Genomic DNA, 20,180 nt, shown 5'->3' with positions numbered 1-20,180 from the left:
AGATCTTACTTCACATTTCCAGCAAATTTCTTAAGTTTGGTTAAAAGAAATGGAAGAATCCTACTTTCGATATGTCAGATCAGTGATTCAAACAGCGTCAAAGAAAAGAAAATCTAGGTAAAGAGAAAATGGCTTAAACAAGAAGCACTTTCTTGACTTTAATTCCTGGCAATTGTCTTATTTATTTAGTTTTAGTACCAGCTATACCTGAATTTATTTAAAAAAAATATTACCTATATAAGTGAGAGTTAAATTTCCCTGAATGTTTTAGCATGAAAGATAAAGTTAATTAAAAAAAGAAGAACAAGGCATCAGTAGATCTTTCGCTTAACACGACAGAGCTTTCATGCTAAGACAGGAATTCCCCCGCGCTCTAGATATCCATGGAAACTGAATTTGGCGTCGGCCCCTTTCTTTCCTACCAGTACTCGGCGCACCTGCCGAATACACCGACTTCGCTCTTCAACCGCTCCTGTTGTCTGTCCATTGTGTGTGTGCACTTGCTCTATGTACTGTGTAATTGTGTGTGTATGCGCCGTATTCATTGATCGTCTGTCTTGTGTCATTAGTAGAGAAACTTGGTTGGTACCGAAGGAAATTTTCACGGATATATGAATTTTGTTTCCGAAGACTAATATAAGACATCGTCATCAATTAGTAAAATTGATGTTTCAACCAGTTTCGTTTGATATGGTTCGAGTCCATCTTGTGATCGGGAATAGGTGTTGAGAGTAAGTAAAACTAAAACATTTCAAATAATTTTTTACTAAGTCCACGGAAACTACTGAACTGTCAAATTCTGTACCTCTCTCGGGGATTTGTGCGTATATTCACCCGCCGAGAGCGCCAGAACTCTCGGGTAATGTGCAACAAGTGTGTGATACCAGTACCGATGCCGGTATAATTTCTCTACCTTTCTGCGCGATCATGGCAATGCTGTCAACTGTCGCTGTAACGCTTCTCAGTGGCTCAAGTGTAATGTCAATTTTTGATTTTACAATGACATTTCGGCAGGATGAGGAAAGATGTCAATGGTTTTAACAAAACTAAACTTGTAGATATCATCATGATCATAGAAGAATATTGATGTTTGTAATCATTAGGCCTTGACTCTTGAGCGCCTCATCAGTTTTTAATATCATGTTTAAATTGTTTAAGTCAATTTTATGTCATTTTATTTAAGATTTATTCTCATACCAAGGCATATCAGTCATGCCAGTGCAATTACCAGACTGTGATTAATTTCCAAGGATGTTCCTCTTTCCCTGTATTAACTTCAAATATCAAAAATATAAAAAAGTTAATTTGTTCTACATGTAGGCCCTAACAAATATGAAAGAGAGTGTTCAGTTTTAAGACTTACAAGTCGGATACAATTTTTGTACAGGGCCATGCATTTATGAAAAATGTGCAAGATGATTTGATAATAAGTAAGCCGAAACTCCGCTATTTCTTGCTCTCTTTTTAGATTGACCCTTTTTCCTGTATGTAGTGTTATTAGTTTACTTTTATATTTTGTAGGCAAGGTAGATTAACTTCTTCAATGCATGTACATCACATTTCTTATGACTCTACATTTTCAGCAATAAACATTTGTTTTAAGCTTATAAAGAAGAATGTCATAATAATAATAATAATAACTTTTACTTATATAGCGCTTTTCATAAAACATTTATATCAAAGCGCTTTACAATATCGATACAATTAAAACTTAACAGAGTAATGACAAGAAAACAAATGAATGAAAGTGAAATTATGAAACATAAGATAACAAGGTAAGGTAACAAGAGAAGAAGGTCCAATGTTTGTGAATATTGAAATGGCTTGAAATATCCATTATTTTCCAATTACATACATGTAGTCTAATTTAAAAAAAAAAGATAGGTCTATATGAGCTCGCAGTGTCGTCCTCAAGCCTAGGGCATGCAGCATGGAAAGCAAATTGATAAATCTGAATTATATGCAACCATAAAGTCATAAACCATGCCCCATATTTCTTTATCATTTCTTATAAGCCTATAACCTACATCAGAATTCAGAACCCTAATAGTGAATACTTTAAGACCTGGTATCAGATGAAAATACAACTTTACACTGTATGTCAATGGAAAGCTGAATGAACATAGCATATAAATATATAGGCATATTTTCCTTTTTAGTATTGCTCAAAAGCAAATCAAAACCTCATTATCCACATCCCTCCAAATAATGCGTACTCTACTTATAATTATAATGTCATCACATCGATAGCTAGTTTTTAGATTGAAAACTTCAGATTTTCAAAGCTTTAGATTTTGAGTTTTCAAAGAGCTGTTACTCCTCTGGCAGACACTAAAATAACATATATTGTCATTTATAGCTTATGAGCTTTCCTTTGATATAGATATATTCATCTTTTTTGTTTTTCACTTCCGACAGGGTCTTTAAGAAATGTAATGATGTCTGCACTGCTAGTCATGCTGGAGAAAAAGACAATAAATCATTTGTGGATAAATGAAATTATGAATATGGCTTCGACTGCTCATCTCGATCATACCAAATGTATTTATGCCTCTGTATTTGTGCATCATATGTATTTTGTACTTCTACTTCTGTATTGGCAATAGTTCAATAAAAGAACTTGATGTTAGACCTAAAACTTGTCATATTATCTCGAAAGAAATACATGGATACCCAGTATACCAATTTTACCCCATCTTTGTTGGTACATGTAAATCTAAATACAATGTCCGATGTTACTTTTTGTGCCTCTTGTACCAAGTATGCAAGAGATGGGTAATGTTTGTTGTAGCAATTTAACTTTAAGGTTAGCCTATGACCATCAAATAATGTACTTTTGAGGAGATGATTGGTACTAAAAAATATATAGAATAGCGGTGAATATAGCACCAATACTTTTTTAATATACTTTTGTACTTTTCATGAATAAATTTGAATCTTGATTTCCATTAAAAATTATTTAAAATGTAATAGTGTGAAGAGCAAATAGTATTAGGCCTGTATGCATTCTCTAGCTGTCTATTCCTATTGTTCAAAAGTACACATTTATTTGTAGAATGCGTTCATGATTCTTCCCTATGGAGAGTCTCAGATTTTATTATTTTTGCCTTCCATTATGGAATGTGACCCTTGGAAGGACTTTTTAAGGTCAGAAATCAGTTGACAGGATCTATTTTTGGGATCCCTTGAACCAAGACATTTTTGCCCTGATCATAATCTGGAGTCAACAAGTATTTTTTTCCTCTTCTTCTTGTCTTTGCTATTTGTAATTGTGGTATCCTACCCAACCCCTGTTATCGAGTCTATCAGAGATCCTGAGGCAAGCATCGTGATACCAGCCTCGCTCCACCTTGTCATTGAAGAACCTGTGAAGTATCTGTGTATGTGTCTTGGAATAGAGGGAGAGAGAGAGAGAGAGGGAGAGAGAGAGAGAAAAAGAAAGGAAGATGGACAAAACAGTTCTAAGGAAGACAAAAGAGACAAAGGAGAGACAGAAGAGAGAGAAACAAGATGAATGCAGAGAGGATGGGAGTGAGATGGAGATGGAGAAGGGAAGAGGGAAAGGGAGAGAGATTAGAAGAATGTATTTTTTAATCATCATCTGTCGTTATTCAAACCCACTTCATCTGGTCAACTTGAATGAATCACATTTGGTTGTGATTTGTGGAACCTAACAGTGGAAAAATAATGGTGAGAAGAAGGGGCATATTTAGTGGTAGTTATTAAACCATATTTTAAAGTTGTTACCACAGGCATAGTGCACACCGCACATGCATTATAACAATACAACAATTAAATGGAACCCTCCCCAGACAGATGGGAGGGGGGGGGGGGTTGTACCTCTGTACCATTTCCAGGAATAGAATACATGTGTAATAAGTACCGGTTTCATTTATTTTACAATCTTCGTTCAGTTTCCTAGCCATCCCCCCAAATGCATCACACATTTCGTCCCTGTTTTCACGAAGTGACGGTAGTGAGGAAAATCGTCATGCAAAGTGAATGCAATTTTTTTTCACTACCGTCACTTCGTGAAAACAGCGACGATTTTATCTATGTATATGCCTACATACATACATGTAAGAGTTCCAAGTCCAAGTTTACAATGAGCACGCTATCTTACTGAAATCTCTGTAAACACAAAATATAATATTACTGCAATCTTTCAGTCATAAGCTTAACATGTGAACTCTCAGGCATGTTGACACATACTGCATGTATGAACATGCATGATAGTAGAATATATATGCGTTGAAGTATTTTTGAAGATTCACCATAATTTAAGGAACCATACTTGCATCAACTAATTATTATGAATGCTTGATGAAAGAAATGTTATCTGTGATGTACATGTATGTGTGATCTCTTTTTTTATTTAATGGTTTGCTAAAGATCTTTAAAATTGCGGAGAAAGTAAATTATTTTATCATAGTATATCTTTCCCTAAAAATGCAAAGATTTTAAGAAAAAAAATATCTTTAACTTTTCAATTTAGATTGACCCTTTTGGAGTAAATTGGAAGAATGTTCTATAGACCTGATAATAAGAATAACAATACTTTAAAATTAAGAACCTGTTTTACTAAATAAAGAGTTGTTCTTATTGAAATTATACCAATTATATGGATGCCATAAATGGGAAGTTGTTCTTGTAGATAGTTATGTTACTTTATTTCTTTGTTGTACACTTTTTTTGTCTTGCTTTGTCACTGCAAAATAATTTCCCCATTATTCACTTATATTTTTCACTTCATGATACATGCAAAGACGAATGGTAATAGGTAACAAAGTAAATAAAGATATTAAATGGGCCATTGACAATTTTTCATTATTCTTGAAGTTTTATAAGTGTGTGAACATGGTGCTGCTCCTGCACAGCTCAGTACAGAATGAATTGAGATGACTGAACAAAAGTTAACTTGTTGTACTGTGTTTGTTCTGGAGAAAAGAGATTGGGTTTGTGTGACTCAAGTTCCAAGGAATTTGCATTGTTTTTGTGTAATACGGAGCTGTTTTCCAGTTCGCCTGAGTGACAGACTGAGTAATTCGAGCGCAATTATCTATAAATACATCTTGTGGGATGCATTTTCTGGGTATTGAAGGAGGTTGCAGCTCGATGTAAAAGGGATTCTCTTTTCTCCTTTTCACTGATATTGTCACAATGTATTCCGCAGCATTATGTGACACGCATTAAAGGTAAAGACCAGTTATGGTCATGCGATTGCATTGTGAAAGAAACGTTGTGGAATCGATCAGAAAAGGTTGATCATCTAGCATCTAGCATCTGCAAGGTTCTGGAATCATCAAAAATCAAAATGATAAGAAATTTGGCCCATTCTTTCTAAAGTTACAAGCACTATACACAGCAAGATGTATATGGGACTACCCTATATCTCTCACAGACCATGAGAGAAACAAATTTACCAAATATATGAATTAGTAGGCGGTTTCCCGGCAAATTTTTTATCATCATGTATTACATGTAGTCAAAACATATTCTTTCACATGATTGGTAATGAGAGCTTCCATTTCATTTTTTGAAATTGGGGGTATCCAATACTGGTCTTTACCTTTAAAGTTACAGTTTGATATTTTCAAGATAACTTCAAATTGCTTTAACGGAGTAATTATCTTGTATCTATAAAGAAAAAAGAATAACAGATTTCCTGTGATATGAAACTCATTTTTATTTTTTTATTTAAATTGTTAATCCTTTTGGAAAAATAAATCATATAAAAAAAGGCCTACAGAATGGCATATCCTAATCATCAACTGTTGTGAAATAAAAGAAGTATGGCATACATGTACACTTAAAAACTATGTGAGAGTTGAGACGTACGTACATGTAAGTCAGAAACAAATGTACACTTTGACGATATGGGTACATTGTAAACTGTGTACTCAACTACCTGTACTCACACAAAGTTTAAGGAAAGTTTTAAAACACTTTGCTCAAAGTTTTTCAAGACTCAAGACAAAAATCAATATAGAATATTTTATGCTGTGGGTATATATCCCACTGCTGCCACCCTGCAATGGAGTGAACAATTTAAACTGTAAATTTTTTGAAATCTTTTACTCATGTCAGTAAACCACTTTATTGAAGTCATTGAAGCGCTTACCTCAAGTCAACATAACCATTGTAGATCACTTTTATGCTGTGGGATCATATCATATCCCACTGCTGCAACAATGAGACATCAGTCTGAGTATTAAACTTCAAACGCTTCACTCAAGAAGTGTTTTCTTTAACCTCATAGTTCACTGTAACTCTTTACTAAAGCCAGCTAAACATGTCATTGAAACTCTTAACTCAATTCAATTCAATTCAATGTACAGTAGATCATTTTAATGCAATGGGTTGTTGGTATATCCCACTGCTGCCATCATGTAATGGATTAATGAGATTTCACCCTGAATGAAATCATCACAATCTGGCAATAGAGAGCTTGTGTCAACTATCATTCACATGGAATTATTGCAAACACTTTTTTAATTTATTTGTTGAGACACGTTTGCCTGTTTTGTTTTCCTTTGTATTGCTATCAATAACATCGTGGATTGAATATTCAGGAACATTATATAGAATAGTGCTCTGAAATTTTGAGTTTGCCAATTGATTTGAAAACAAGTCTGATTTCCATGAATATATTTGTAGGCCTGCATCATAGCTCCTGAAATAATCATTTTTCAGAAGACTTTGGAGATGGCGATTATGGCCAGAACTTTAGTCTGGCTAGAAATCAGACTTCTACAAGTACATGTAGCTTATAAAGTTGGTTTGTGCACTGTAGAATCGAAGGTTCCTTCCTCCGCATGGTGGTTGCTCCATGCTTTTAGTATTTGATGGTGGAGAAGACGGACTCCTGCTAGTAGTTTGGATATGGCCAATTGGGGATAAACAGAGATCAGAAAGTCAACATTATCACAACACACAGCCCGGTAGAGATTCTTTTTCTTCTTAGGAGCAGAATCTGGGACAGAGTGACACAGTTAGTGACATCAAAACAATGCTAGGAATTCAGGAGTCTGCTGATTCAGAGATTCAATGGAGGAGTGATTGGGTCTCGGGGCAGATTCTTCTTTTAGTTTTTACTCCTGTTGTAGTCTGTAAGGTAGATGTAAGAGTAAGGTAGACATAGCTGACAGTGCTTTGGGGTCTTGGGGTCATGTTTGAGGCTTCCATATATAGTAAATGGTTATGTTCCATCATGGCATTGGACTATACATGATGTATCTTTTATCTTTGTGATTCTTGAGTAGGAGTTTGATATTTGTTCAATACTCAGAAGTACCCTATAGTCCAAGCAGTAGAAATGGACAGTGGACACCATGTATTTCATTTTTGATCTTGTCCAAACTGTGGCAAGCTAGTACCATGGAAACTACAGGTACATCTAGTATTTCCTTGCAAGTACAAAAAGTACCAATTATCTATAAAGTATAAATCAGATCTGTATTTCATACTGCAAGTACTGTAGGCCTACATACATATATATTTAGTATCTAACAATAAGCTTTGCCTAGTTTTATCATAAATCATTGCCCTAGCAGCCAGATGTTGGCCTTTAAAATAGGAAATTACAAAATATTAGCTGATCAAAATTAAAGCTCCAGTCTTTCATGCAGGCATTGATACAAAATACCTTCACATTTCACAAATTGCTATGATTTTTTTGTAACAGTGAAATGTCAGAATGGAGTAGTAGTAGTGGTAGTAGTATTTATTTCTGTATAAAAACATAGTAACAATGCATAAAATACTGTGGGTCAAGAGAAATGTGTTACATCAAGGAGGATATTACAAAACAACGGCAGGCCCACCTCTCACAATCACATTACAGGCCTATGCCTACATTTAAAGATAAACTTTAGTACTGGTAATGCGATTGCATTGTGAAAGAAAAGGTGTGGAAAGGATCAGAAACAGTTGATCATGTAGCATGTAAGTATTGGTGTGCACTGCAAGGTTCTGGAGTCATCAAAATCATAATAAATTTGACCGAGTCTTGGTAAAGTAACAAGCACTCACATAGAAAGCTATATATGGGACAACACACATGGTGTCGGGCTAGTACTACCTTGATTTCCTTGTCTTTCTATGCTCATTACTCAGCCAGTATACATTTTCTTCCAAAATTGTTTGGCACATGTCATTTATTTGTAATCTTGAACATTCAGTGTAAGTTTCGTTTGATTCTGTGAGAATTTTTTTTTTTTTTTTACAAGTACTGGAGTTTATCTTTAAAGACATGACAACTCCAGGATGTATTCTTCCTGTATTGCAACATATGGAATGTTGTACAAGAATTGAAAAAGGCTGGAGTTGTAAGGATCCTCAGGAATGCCAGATGTTTATCATTCTTTGGAGACACACCCTCCACAATCTGGACAAGTTTGTAACCCTAGAAATGGAAGGGGTTGGGATTCTTGGGAATCACAGACAGGTAGCCTGGGTACAAGGAAAAGGAATATGTTTTTCTCCTTTATAGAAGACAGAGAGCACTAGGAGAACAATGTATTTATACGCGATAAATGAGTGCTAGAACATGACTTACAGTGTACACCCACATAACCTCTATCCATAGACATTCAATTCGATTTAAATTGATTTCAATTTTATCTCTGTTTCAAACAAAGCATTACATATCAATTATAAACATTTACAAAAGTTAAGGAATACATATTGGCAACAGATTTATTACTTTTAATGAATCCATTGCTTTTATCAAATCTATTCATGATTCCAACAAAATCTATCTGTTATATTCCAGGCAAGATCGATGTGCATACAAAACTTTCTCTTTTCAATGATTGAAATAAAGAAATGAAAAAAATAGAAGTTACAATCCAACAGTGTTATTGTTAACATGTTAACTTTTCTTATTACCATAGGATCCATCTGGTTCCCATTGGCAACGAGTTAACAATGTAGACAATATACAAACAGATCTAAATTTTGCTGTATAAGTGTAATAAAAGAAGGCCAATATATGTAAAATGTTTAATTCACACATGTACATGTGTGCTAGCCAATTGAGGTATTGTAATATTTTTTGCTTAAATTACAGTGTTTATATCAAACACACTCTTATGTAATTTATGCACATTTATTTGTATGAGAAGGCTCATTATAAATGTATTCTTAGATTTTACAACAAATTTTGACCTCAGGATTAAAGTAAAATCAGTGATTTCAAATATAAAACGTGATGTACATGTAGCTTGATATAATTGAAAGATATTTTTGGTGTAGGGAAAATGACTTCCTAGTCAATACTGCTGATAAGTTCTTATATTTTGTCTCTTGAATTACAGAAATCTTTGACAAGGAATATAATTATTGCATGAGCAGTTGAATTAGAAGAAAACCTTTTCAAAAGAAGTACAATTTACTTTGAATAGAACAAACCTCTAGTATGATTAACCAGACAATGACCAATGCTCTATTGACATTTCTATCCAAATCTTATCTCCAAACACATGTTTTGCCAAGTCAAAGGAAGAAAAGCAAATAGTTTAGATGAGTGATATATTCCTCTATTTATTTATCTATTTTGGGAATGTAATTAGATGGCTAATATCTACCCATCCCTGTGATATGCAGGTAGATAAGACGTGTTGAATGCTTGCTTTTTGTATTAGATACTTTATCTTGCATCTTGCCCTGACTTGACCATGGAAGGAAGTCAATAGGTCAGGCCTGATAAAAACCTGATTTAAATCAGTTTCCATTTTTTTCTTTCTGATTTTATCCCGATTATCCCGATTTTCCTGATTTCCCCCTGATTTTCTCTATTCTTCCCAATTTTTAACCCGATTTTCATACTCAAAAGGGGGGAATGTTTTTAGGTGCCGTTCCCCCCCCCCCCCCCGAATCCTCTTCTTTTTTTTTTTACTCGAGGGGGGCGTTGTTGAGGAGAAACCCCCCCCCCTTTTTTTTAATGCTCACTATCACCCCTGATAGGTATGTCATCATCAGCTCGAGATTGCCAAATAGCCCACTATTTCTGATTTGGGAAATAATTATTAAGCCTGAAGTTACAAATCGCGTCTTCATCAGCTCGAGACTCGACCTCGAAACTTGAGCTTGAGAAAACAAGCTCAAGATATTTTGCTCCGTGTTAGCGCAGAGCGCGAGTCTTCGGGCTGGTGAAGGAGCACCGGACAAATACCCGGATATTTTGCCAAATAGCAGAATTCTTTGCAAACTAGCCCAAGATATCTAGGTATGATTATCTTGACCTTATCCTGCTAATTGCAACTGCGCGCTGACTGTAATACTGTAATTGTTGCAATGAAATCGTACTACTTTTAGGCTTATGCGTGTTTTGTCAGACTTGTCAGTGACATTGTAAACCCCAAACCAATATAGTCCTATATCTTCAAGGTCAGCCATTGACAAGGCAGTCTCGTGATCAACTTCAGCTGTTTTTCACCAAACCCTCCATATATAGAAACATTTTATGATATCATAGCGATGTTATTTGCAACCTGAAATTGGGTTCACATTCAAGATCACGGATCGAGCGGTGGCGACGGTGATGGTTTGAAACCCATTACATGCCCCTTGTCACAAACAACTTCATGGAGTATGGTTGGGTCGCATGTTATGTGGGTCAGGCAGGCAGGCAATCTTCTTCTCCTAGGCCTGTTGTCATCAGCTCGAGATTGCCAAATTCCCGTTATTTGAACTATCCTGATTGCAAATTATTCAGTTAATATGCATCTTCATCAGCCCGCAGTTGCAATTAGCGGGATATTTGGTTGAGATAATCATCCCAAGATATCTTGGGCTAGTTTGCAAAATATCTCGCTATATGGCAAACTATCCCGCTATTTGTCCAGTGCATCTTCACTTCACCAGCATGAAGACTCGCGCTATGCGCAAACGCTGAGCACAATATCTAGAGCTTATTTCTCGAGCTCGAGTTTCAAGTTTCAAGGTCAAGTCTCGAGCGGATGAAGATGCTATTATAACTTTGGGATTATTTCCCAAATCAGAAATAGCGGGCTATTTGGCGATCTCAAGCTGATGGAGACAGGCCTCCTGTAAGTAACTCTCCCCCTAACGACTCAACTCTCATCAGGTAGGGCATCCATTTGTTTTCTGGTCCCGATTCTCTGATAGCTAGTGTGCGGTGCAGACAGATGCTAGCTGGTATGAGCGGTATCAACGATGATGGATCCTCCCAGAGCAAGGGAATGAGGAGAGGTCACCTGTAAGAATGCGAGCGTCAATAGGGGCATTCACACTGGAAGCGAAAACCGTCCATTCTTCTCACATTTGGGAGCCCTAGGCCACTCATGATCACAAAAAAAATGAATTGAAAAATTCATCTCTGGAGTATTGTTTTTTGACACACTGGTCAACACACCACTGGTTTTTGCAGCGTAAATCACAAGTAGCCTAACTCACCCCAAAAACGAATTGGTAAACGGTAACATTTTTTAATAGGTTTTTTCTAGAGAGGTAATTTTTTTAAAATGATGTGGTTTCCTGCAATGTAAATGGGCCTTTTGTGGTAATCCTAAACCGGTGGTGTTATGTAGGAGTTGGGGAAACAGCTAGTGACAAGCGGGTGCAAGTGTGACACTGGTTCCCCTTTCTGTTTTTGACAAAATGCTTGAATTGTCTGGGAAATGACTTCTACAAGCCTAAAGATGAGGGTTATTTTGAGGAATAGGGGCTGCATTTGTTGTAACTTGATCTAATGCGTACATGTTGACAAATATGGAGATGCATCATACATATATAGTGTAGTACAGTCAATTTTATGTTGTTTCTTGATGTGTGTCCGTTGTGTTCTAAACAGAGATTGCTTCTAAGACAAATACTTGTTACATATAGGTGAAATGAGAAGAGAGCAATGTATGCAACTAGTATGCAAGTCTATAGAAGAGAGAGAGGAGAGATAGAGAGCGAGAGAGAGAGAAGAGAGGGGGAGAAGAGAGCAGTGAAAAAAATACACGGGGCGACTTAGCCCCGAAATGCCTAAAAGAGCCCCCGAAAGTAAAAAAAGAGCCCCCCAAAATTTGCACAGAGTTCAATGCAAAACAAATTAAAGAGTGTTATTTTCAAGCAAGTAAGCTTGAAAAGTAGCCCCCAGAATTTTTAAAGTATTTTTTTCCCTGGAAGAGAGAGTGGGAGAAAATGGCAGGAAAATAGGGAGAAGAGGGAGATAGAAAATAGTGCAAGCACTTATAAAGAAAGAGAGACAGGGAGAGAGAGAGAGAGAGAGAGAGAGAGAGAGAGAGAGAGAGAGAGAGACACAGAGAGAGACAGAGAGACATACATGTAGAGAGACAGAGAGAGAGAGAGAGGGGGGGGGGGGAGATACAAAATTTAAGGTGGCAGGAAAAGGAGAAGAAGAGAGAGATAGGAAATAATGCATGTACATAATTATAAAGAAAGAAAGAGAGAGAGAGAGAGAGAAAGAGAGAGAGAAGCATGATGGAGGCAATAACATGCAATGGGAAAGGATCAAGTAGCCTAAAATTTAGATTACATATACATCAATGTCTCTATAGATAGGTGTACTTGTTTATTCCTCTGTTGTCTTCAATAATGGGGACTATTGATTTCCTTCTTCCCTTCCCCTCTGTTGTTCCATACAATAACCAACCATTACTAGAGTAGAGACCATCAACAGATCCCTCGCTCTCAAGGGGCCTATCCCAATCACCAACTCCCCCTCATGAACAATGCTATGGGCACTTCCCTTGGGCAGGGTTGGAAATTACATGTACATTTATATATTTTTAATGCTTTTATTGCCATTCAAATGAATGTTTTTTCCGGAAGGAGCATATTGATTTTTTTGGAGATATCATTGCAAGTCATTATGTTTTGCATTGATCATACAGCACATGTACATTAATAGGCAATTTAATTGATGGATCATCAATAGTCTTCGCTCACTTCAAGAAGTAGTTAGGGGTAAGGGGACATATTTAGGTCTATGTGCATTGTAAGGTAGGAAAATTATTCCATTTGGAAACGCAGACTACATGCACATATAAGATACAAAGACCCTGCATCAGGATTCAACACTAGAAGGCTCCATTCTTGGTCTCAAGAAATATTTTTTTTAAATACATAGGGCTCATGCATGCATACTTTATATATTTTTTTATCAAACCCCCTCACTCATAAAGAAGTGAGTGTGGGGCACTGCCTCCATGCATTTTCAGAAGTTTGGATACATTTTGTGCTCTTCTTTCAGTTAAGCCTGCAGGCCCTTCTCATCCTATTTGTATTTATTCATGTAGAATTGTTTGATAAAACAAATCCTACTTAAAATTATTAGAAATTCTTATTATCCATCTTGAATTATATTTACTTGTAGATTTAATTCATAGAGAGCAAAAAAGGCCATATACTCAAAATAATAAAGGTGAAGAAGAAAATCAAAAACTTTGTGCCAGGAAAGATGGAAATTATTTGTTTACACAACATCTGTGCTATGTACTATAGTGCAGATTCTGGGGTTATACAGAAAGTAGTTCATGAATACTACAATTCTAAACAATACTTGAATTGCTGTATAGAGGGAATGCATTCTTCCAAATATAGTTTTTGGAACTCTGTGACAAAATCAATCTTCCCTGGACCATTTATAAGATCTGCCCTCTGATTACATGGTTGAGGCAAGGCTTCCATTCAGAGCTTCAGAAGGGAGGGGTTCCACCGATAGAGTATTGATCAGTGACAACCCGCTATCTCTTTGCCATCTTTCATACAATCTGTCAGAAATAAGATCAAGGGGCTTGATAAGGGTTATTAAAATGCACCGCTTCAGACCGGACGTCGTCGCTGCGTTCCGATGTGAACTTCTCCGGCTCGGAATTCCCATCATCGTAAACATGGTGGGATCTTTAAGCCAGTGCTGTGTAGTGTGTATGTGCATACTGTCTTGTTGGTATTACCTGTAAGCATCATGTTGTGTGAATTGCAGACATATCTTCTTCACAAAAGGCTAAACAAATTTTGACCTGAGAATATATATTTTTTGTGATTTCTGTGGGAAATTGATATTTTGTCACTATTATTAATCTTGGGAAAAAACTGTATTTTTCTCTTTAAAAATTGTTCTTTTGATTTGTATAGGAAAGTTTCATTTTCTCAGGGTATTTTTTATTAATCTTGGGAAAAAAACTATCTGTATTATTCTCTTTAAAAATTGTTCTTTCGTTCATGTCTAAAAAGATAAATTTGTAAAGGAAAGTTATATTTTCTCAGGGTATTTTTTATTAATCTTTGGGAAAAAACTATCTGTATTTTTCTCTTTAAAAATTGTTCTTTTGTTCATGTCTAAAAAGATAAATTTGTATAGGAAAGTTTCATTTTCTCAGGGCATTTTTTATTGATAGGTACTGGTATATATTTTGTTGTCAAGGCTCTTCTTGTAATTTTCCAGAGCATATTCACATTCGCTTGTCTGTTCTTGCCAATTATATTAGTCTGGGACCCTGGGTTTAGAATCAAATGAAATGCTGCTTATAATTGTTTGAAACTGAGAATTTTCTTGTGAAAGAAAATGATAGTTGTTAAGTGTTATAGATGCAAGATATAAAATGAACTGAGCAGGAATTTCAACCTCCAACCTCCAACTTTCAGTTGAGCTACTGAACCAATACCTGCATAGCCCTCTACTTTTTCCGTCTGTAGTCATTGAATATAAAATTCACTTGGCAGGGGTTTGAACCTCCAACCTTGCAATATAGAGTCAAGTAAAATGAACCCCTGTACCATGGCCCTCTATGTGCTCCATCTGTGATTATACAGAGCCTTTGAATATGACTTTGATCTGGGAAGGATTTGAACCTCAAACCTCCACTTTAGAAGTCCATTTAATGAACCACTGCACCATGACTATATATGCGCTCTATGGTTTCAAAGCCATTGGATAAAATGCTCTGGGCAGGAATTTGAACCTTAAACCTTGCAATTTAGAGTCCATTGAGTGAACCTCTGCACCTTGACTATCTATGCGCTCTATGGTTTCAAAGTCATTGGATAAAATGCTCTGGACAGGAATGTGAACCTTAGATCTTGCAATTTAGAGTCCATTGAGTGAACCTCTGCACCATGAATATCATCTATGCGCTCTATGGCTTCAAAGCCATTGGATAAAATGCTCTGGGCAGGAATTTGAACCTTAAACCTTGCAATTTAGATTCAAGTGACAGAACCCCTGTACTATATGGCCCTCTGTGTTTATCCACCTGTACATGTAGTTGCACATCCATTGAGTATAAAATGCACTGGACAGGAATTTGAATCCTCGTCCTTGCAATGTAGAGTCCGATGAATGAACCCCTATACCATGGTCTTCTCATATGTGCTACATACATGTACATGTACAAGTATGTGGTTAGCGTTTGCTTCCTTTGAACACAGTTTTGTGGTTATGAAAACATCAACTAATCACAATACAGAGACGTACATAAGAGGAGGAGGAAATCAATACTGCATTTGTAGTTGAATGTGTTATCTGGAAAAGAAAACGAGGGGAAGAAAACATTGAGAAGCAGACCAAGGGCATGTTGAGGGAAACAATGATCATGAAAGGGATTTTCCAAACATTGCAAAGACTTCAAAGAAATCAACTGACCAGATACATGCAAGGGCAATTTCAGAAGAATTGAGTGCACCATCTATGCAAATATATGAACATCATACTGACAGGGAGAAGCATGTTACATAATACTGAACATGATTTCTATATATGGCTGTACCATGTAAGATAAGGCTGCGACGAGTACTTGAATACTCAAGTACTCGCACTGTTTACAACTACTCGAGTACAATTTCTCGTACTCGAATACACGGCTGCCGAGTATTCAAGTATTCCCATTTAAGCCCGGGAGTGTACTCGAGTACCTCATTACACGGATATGCACAGCTGTAGTACCGTTGCATGGATATAAAATAGTATATTAATAGGGTATGAATATTGCTCAAGGGTTGATCCCCTGAAATCATATGCTATCAATGTTTATATAGTACTAAAGATTAAACTAAAAGATTTGAAATACCAATTTTTTTATTGGGAGTACTTTCAAAACAAGAACAAAATCTGTGTGATGAAATCTTTTTTGACTTGTTTAGTTGGCAAAAATCAAAAGCATCTGAACTTTCTCTTGTCATTATCAACTTGAGTGACATGCCAATCGTAACCATATTTTGCCACAATGTCCCTCGTAAGACAATCATCTGGAAGAGCTTGCGCAAAGCAGAGTAGGCTAACATTTACCCCAAAACGGGTACATTTTCAGTAACTGTGTACAGGCCCTGCCAGTAAAAAGAAATCATGCTATACAGTTGTATTGAAAAGAAGATTGGATGAAATACCTCGCATTGAACCTTTATGCTTTTGCATGAGCTTCATTTTCTTGTGGGACAACAGAATGCAGTTGCTTACGAACAAGCATTTATGCTTTCTTAGCAGTCAGGTAAAATAACCACCACCACTACAATTGTTCTTGACAATCCTTTCTTGTGTGCTATTCGCCTGCAATGAAAAGGGAGAGACAAGTATATATTTGTTCTCAGTAATGATTTCTATCTGCAGATAGTTGCTCATTAGCAGCCACTTCTGTTCATCCAGAATGGATTGAAAGTTTAAAAAAGCATCAAACTCGATCAATACCCAATCACCTGTGTCGAGATACACTAACTTTAATTGGGTCTTGATCGTACTCTCTTTCTACTCGTTAAAGGAACACCACAGCAGTGAAAAGAATCTCAGGGACCTGGCTAAAGAAAATTTTGTGCATTTTTCTTTCATTCTAGTTACATTACATACCCCCCCCCCCTCCAGCAATTGATAAGGGGAAAGACTACCCTGATGTTAATTTTTTTTTTGATAGAGTCTGACCAAAACGTCTCAGAAACGATGTAGGATAGAGTACATGCTCCATATACACCTGTACCTTTAATCAAGCAGTTGCCATATAATTGTCCTTGGTAGAATACCTATCTAGTGCACCTTTCCCCAAACTTCTTTCTTTCACTTCTAATCTCCTATTGTCCTAGACTCCCCGCCCATAGGCCACGGAAAAAGGCCCATTGTCAGCCGTCCATTGACGTAAACCCAATGTTTTGGCTGTGACGTCATCGGTCGAGTGGTCAGAAGTGGCCTGAGCACTGTCCACTTTTGATGTGATACAGACCGTGAATTGATTCGAGTGGTCATCCAGCTGCGGGAGAACAATCCCCATTTTGATTCTGTTTCTATATACATGTAGGCCTATATATTTTGCTTTCTGTCTTTTTATGGTTCATTTATTATTTATTGAGGGCCATTTTGAAAGGATCAGTTTGTTTTTGGTGATGATTTCACCCGTTGCTATCGCCTCTCGCCATCTACCAATTCACCCGTTTTGTTGTTTTATGGTGAAAGGGCTCGTCTTCTAGTTTTCGCCCCTCACAGAAAAGCGCTTGATTTCCACCACTGGTATTGCAAAGAATGAATTGATTCACAAGTTTTGATTGTCAGCAAATAACCTCTGTTTAATGTCAATAAAAACAGCTCAGCCATGATAAGGCAAATATATTACTTGCGTCTTTTAACACTACCATAATTCTGTATTATATTATTTATCGTGAATGAAATGTTTTATAAAAAAAAAACTATTAAAATGAGATGATTTTATGACGCTATATAAGTAATTTTGTAGTAAAAATTAATTAGGCATTTCCAATAATTATGGACATTATATTTTAAGTAGTGGACGATATACCTCCATAGGAATAGGAAAAGGATATGAATAGGACAATAACTTTTTGGTTTTTAAAGAATTAAAAAAAAATCTTTTAGAGAACTTACACAAACAATTTTTTTAAAGTACTTGTAGCAGGGAGATGAGTTTTAAAGTCATTTCCCTGCTCGAAGGTCTTTAAATCTCTCTTTTTTCCCCTCCTAAATTATGATAATAATAATTCTCTTACATTCATTTAATTCATGCATACAGCTCTATAGTTAATTTGTAGGTCTGCATGCATCTAAAATGTCTGTTTTATTTTAGATGCTAATTTGAGATGAGTAGGCCTAATCTTGCTGAATTATAACAAATCAACATTTTTTGAATAAGCTTTTACATGGCAGGTATCTGGTACATGTAGTTTGCAGTCAGCAATATAGAAAAAGGTTTGTGTAAATTGATAAAAATGCTACATCAATAACAAATCCAAAAATATATAAGGAGGGGGTGGAAACCATATCTTGCCTCATTGTACAGGCCTATATAGACCTACATGACATTTTACAAGTTTGTCATTTATATAATTCAAGAAAGGAACCCACTCATGGCAGAGTGGGATCGTGTAGGCGGAAATTCCTTTGACCACTCCCCTTGGGATGCGAAGAGGTCAAAGGTCGCTGGGGTCAGAATATTGATCACTTGGTTCAACTGATTTGAAAAATGATTGTGATATTGTATCACAAAGTCTGCAGTATACATGTATTTTACACAATAGGCATAGGCCTATACCTATGAAAAGTTACATCTGGTGTGAAAAACTGGCCGGTGGCACTTCGTGTTATATGAAAGAATGAGCAAATTTAAAAGAAATATATCCTGAATTTGCTAGTTCCCTGACATGTCAATAGAGATGGAAAGAGAGTCTGATAATCTGGTATTCCCTAGATACATTCAAAAGAAGAATGTGCCCTCTATTGATGCATCCAACAATAATTTCAGGTCTCAAAAGGCTCTGGCTCTGTTCAAACCTCGTTATTTTGCCATTGCAAAAGGAGAATCCTGGATCCATCACTGTGATGGGTTTCAAATTCTTTCCCCGAATTTCCTCTTAACTTGGAAATCAACATGTACATTGGAAGTTACCTGAAATTAAACAAAACATAAATGTTGTTTTATTGCAAGATACAGTCATACCTTATTCAATAATTTTATTGCAGGAATTGATATGAAAATTATTAATATAATCTTCTTTATTTCCTCTAGACATTTACATGAAATGATGAGCAACCAACCACAACAGATTAACTCGCATTCTCCCCCGGGCACCAAAGAGGGCGTGCTAACCAATGGCCACCATGTGATCAACGGCAGTCCGCAAAATGGCTCCCCGCCCGGCTACATCGAAATGACCCAAGGTCCACAGCACCGCCCCATCCCGCCGATTCGGGTCCAGAGCGAGACGCCGTGCCCTCCGTCTGCGGCCCAGACACCCGTTCCCTCGGCCTCCCAGCAGCGGACCATCAAGCAGGAGGGGAGCTCAGGAGAGAACGGGTACGGCGCTGAGAGGGACGTACTGCCAGCTTTGTCCTCGTACAGCTGCGCAGTCCACAACGGGGAGCCACCCAAGCCAGGGGGACAGGATGGGGGCAATGATGAGGGCGGTTACAGCGGAGAGAACCATCCCAAAAATAAAGGTGAGGGCATTGATTCTTTAGATCTATAGGCCTACACTTTTCCCTAATGTGCAGTATAAATTGCCAAGGGCATTCAACAGGTACTGACAACAACAAAAAAGAAAAGAGTATCCTTTAAATTTGCAGTGCATCAAAATTTGAATAGAGTGAATAAAAAAAGAGGTTGAAAAATAGGAGAATGATGGGAGAGGCAGCTAGAAGTAGAAATATTAGAAATCAAGATAGAGGGAGAGAGACACAGAGAGAGAATCAGAGGGATGAAAAAGCAGATTTGATACAAATTCTTTATGAAAACACTATATTTATCATATTCAAGATATTAAACTTTAGAGGATAATTGGAGGAGGGAGATACAGAGAGAGAAAGAGAGGGAGAGAGAGAGGGGGGGGGGGGGAGAACGGAAGAGAGAGAAAGAGAGAAAGAAAGAGAGAGGGAGGGATGCAGAGAGAGAAAGGTACAGAGAGATAAATGGAGAGAGATAGGGGAGAGAGAGAGAAGGAGAGATAGAAAGGGGCCAGGATAGATAATTCAGAAGAATTGAATATCTCCATTAGATGAACAATATATTCCTTGCAAATTCTACTCCTGGAGTAATCAAATAAAGGAAGACATTTTGCTTTTTATGTGTCATTTACAGTTGTCATATACAGTAATCAATTCTGCAAATGAAGGCTCTTCCTATGAAGTTCCTCAGGCAATGGGTAATGATAGTATGTTACAGTTTAAGTAACATAAGAAAGCTCTAGAAAAAACCTCACTCACTGTACCTCATCCATTG

The 20,180-nt window shown here is 36.8% G+C and overlaps 1 protein-coding gene across 1 annotated transcript; it reads left to right on the top strand.

The window, feature by feature from the left end:
- Positions 1–424: 424 nt before the first annotated feature.
- Positions 425–19,487, top strand: LOC115928850. The gene is made up of 2 exons (XM_030996846.1): positions 425–731; positions 18,972–19,487. Exon 2 carries the CDS (start codon positions 18,985–18,987, stop codon positions 19,429–19,431), a length of 447 nt encoding a protein of 148 aa, XP_030852706.1. The 5' UTR covers positions 425–731; positions 18,972–18,984; the 3' UTR covers positions 19,432–19,487.
- The last annotated feature ends 693 nt before the right edge of the window (positions 19,488–20,180 follow it).

This window comes from Strongylocentrotus purpuratus, unplaced genomic scaffold (assembly GCF_000002235.5).
Source record: "Strongylocentrotus purpuratus isolate Spur 01 unplaced genomic scaffold, Spur_5.0 spur5_scaffold_3, whole genome shotgun sequence".
Classification (NCBI taxonomy): domain Eukaryota; kingdom Metazoa; phylum Echinodermata; class Echinoidea; order Camarodonta; family Strongylocentrotidae; genus Strongylocentrotus; species Strongylocentrotus purpuratus.
This window is presented reverse-complemented; position numbering and strand designations above follow the sequence as displayed.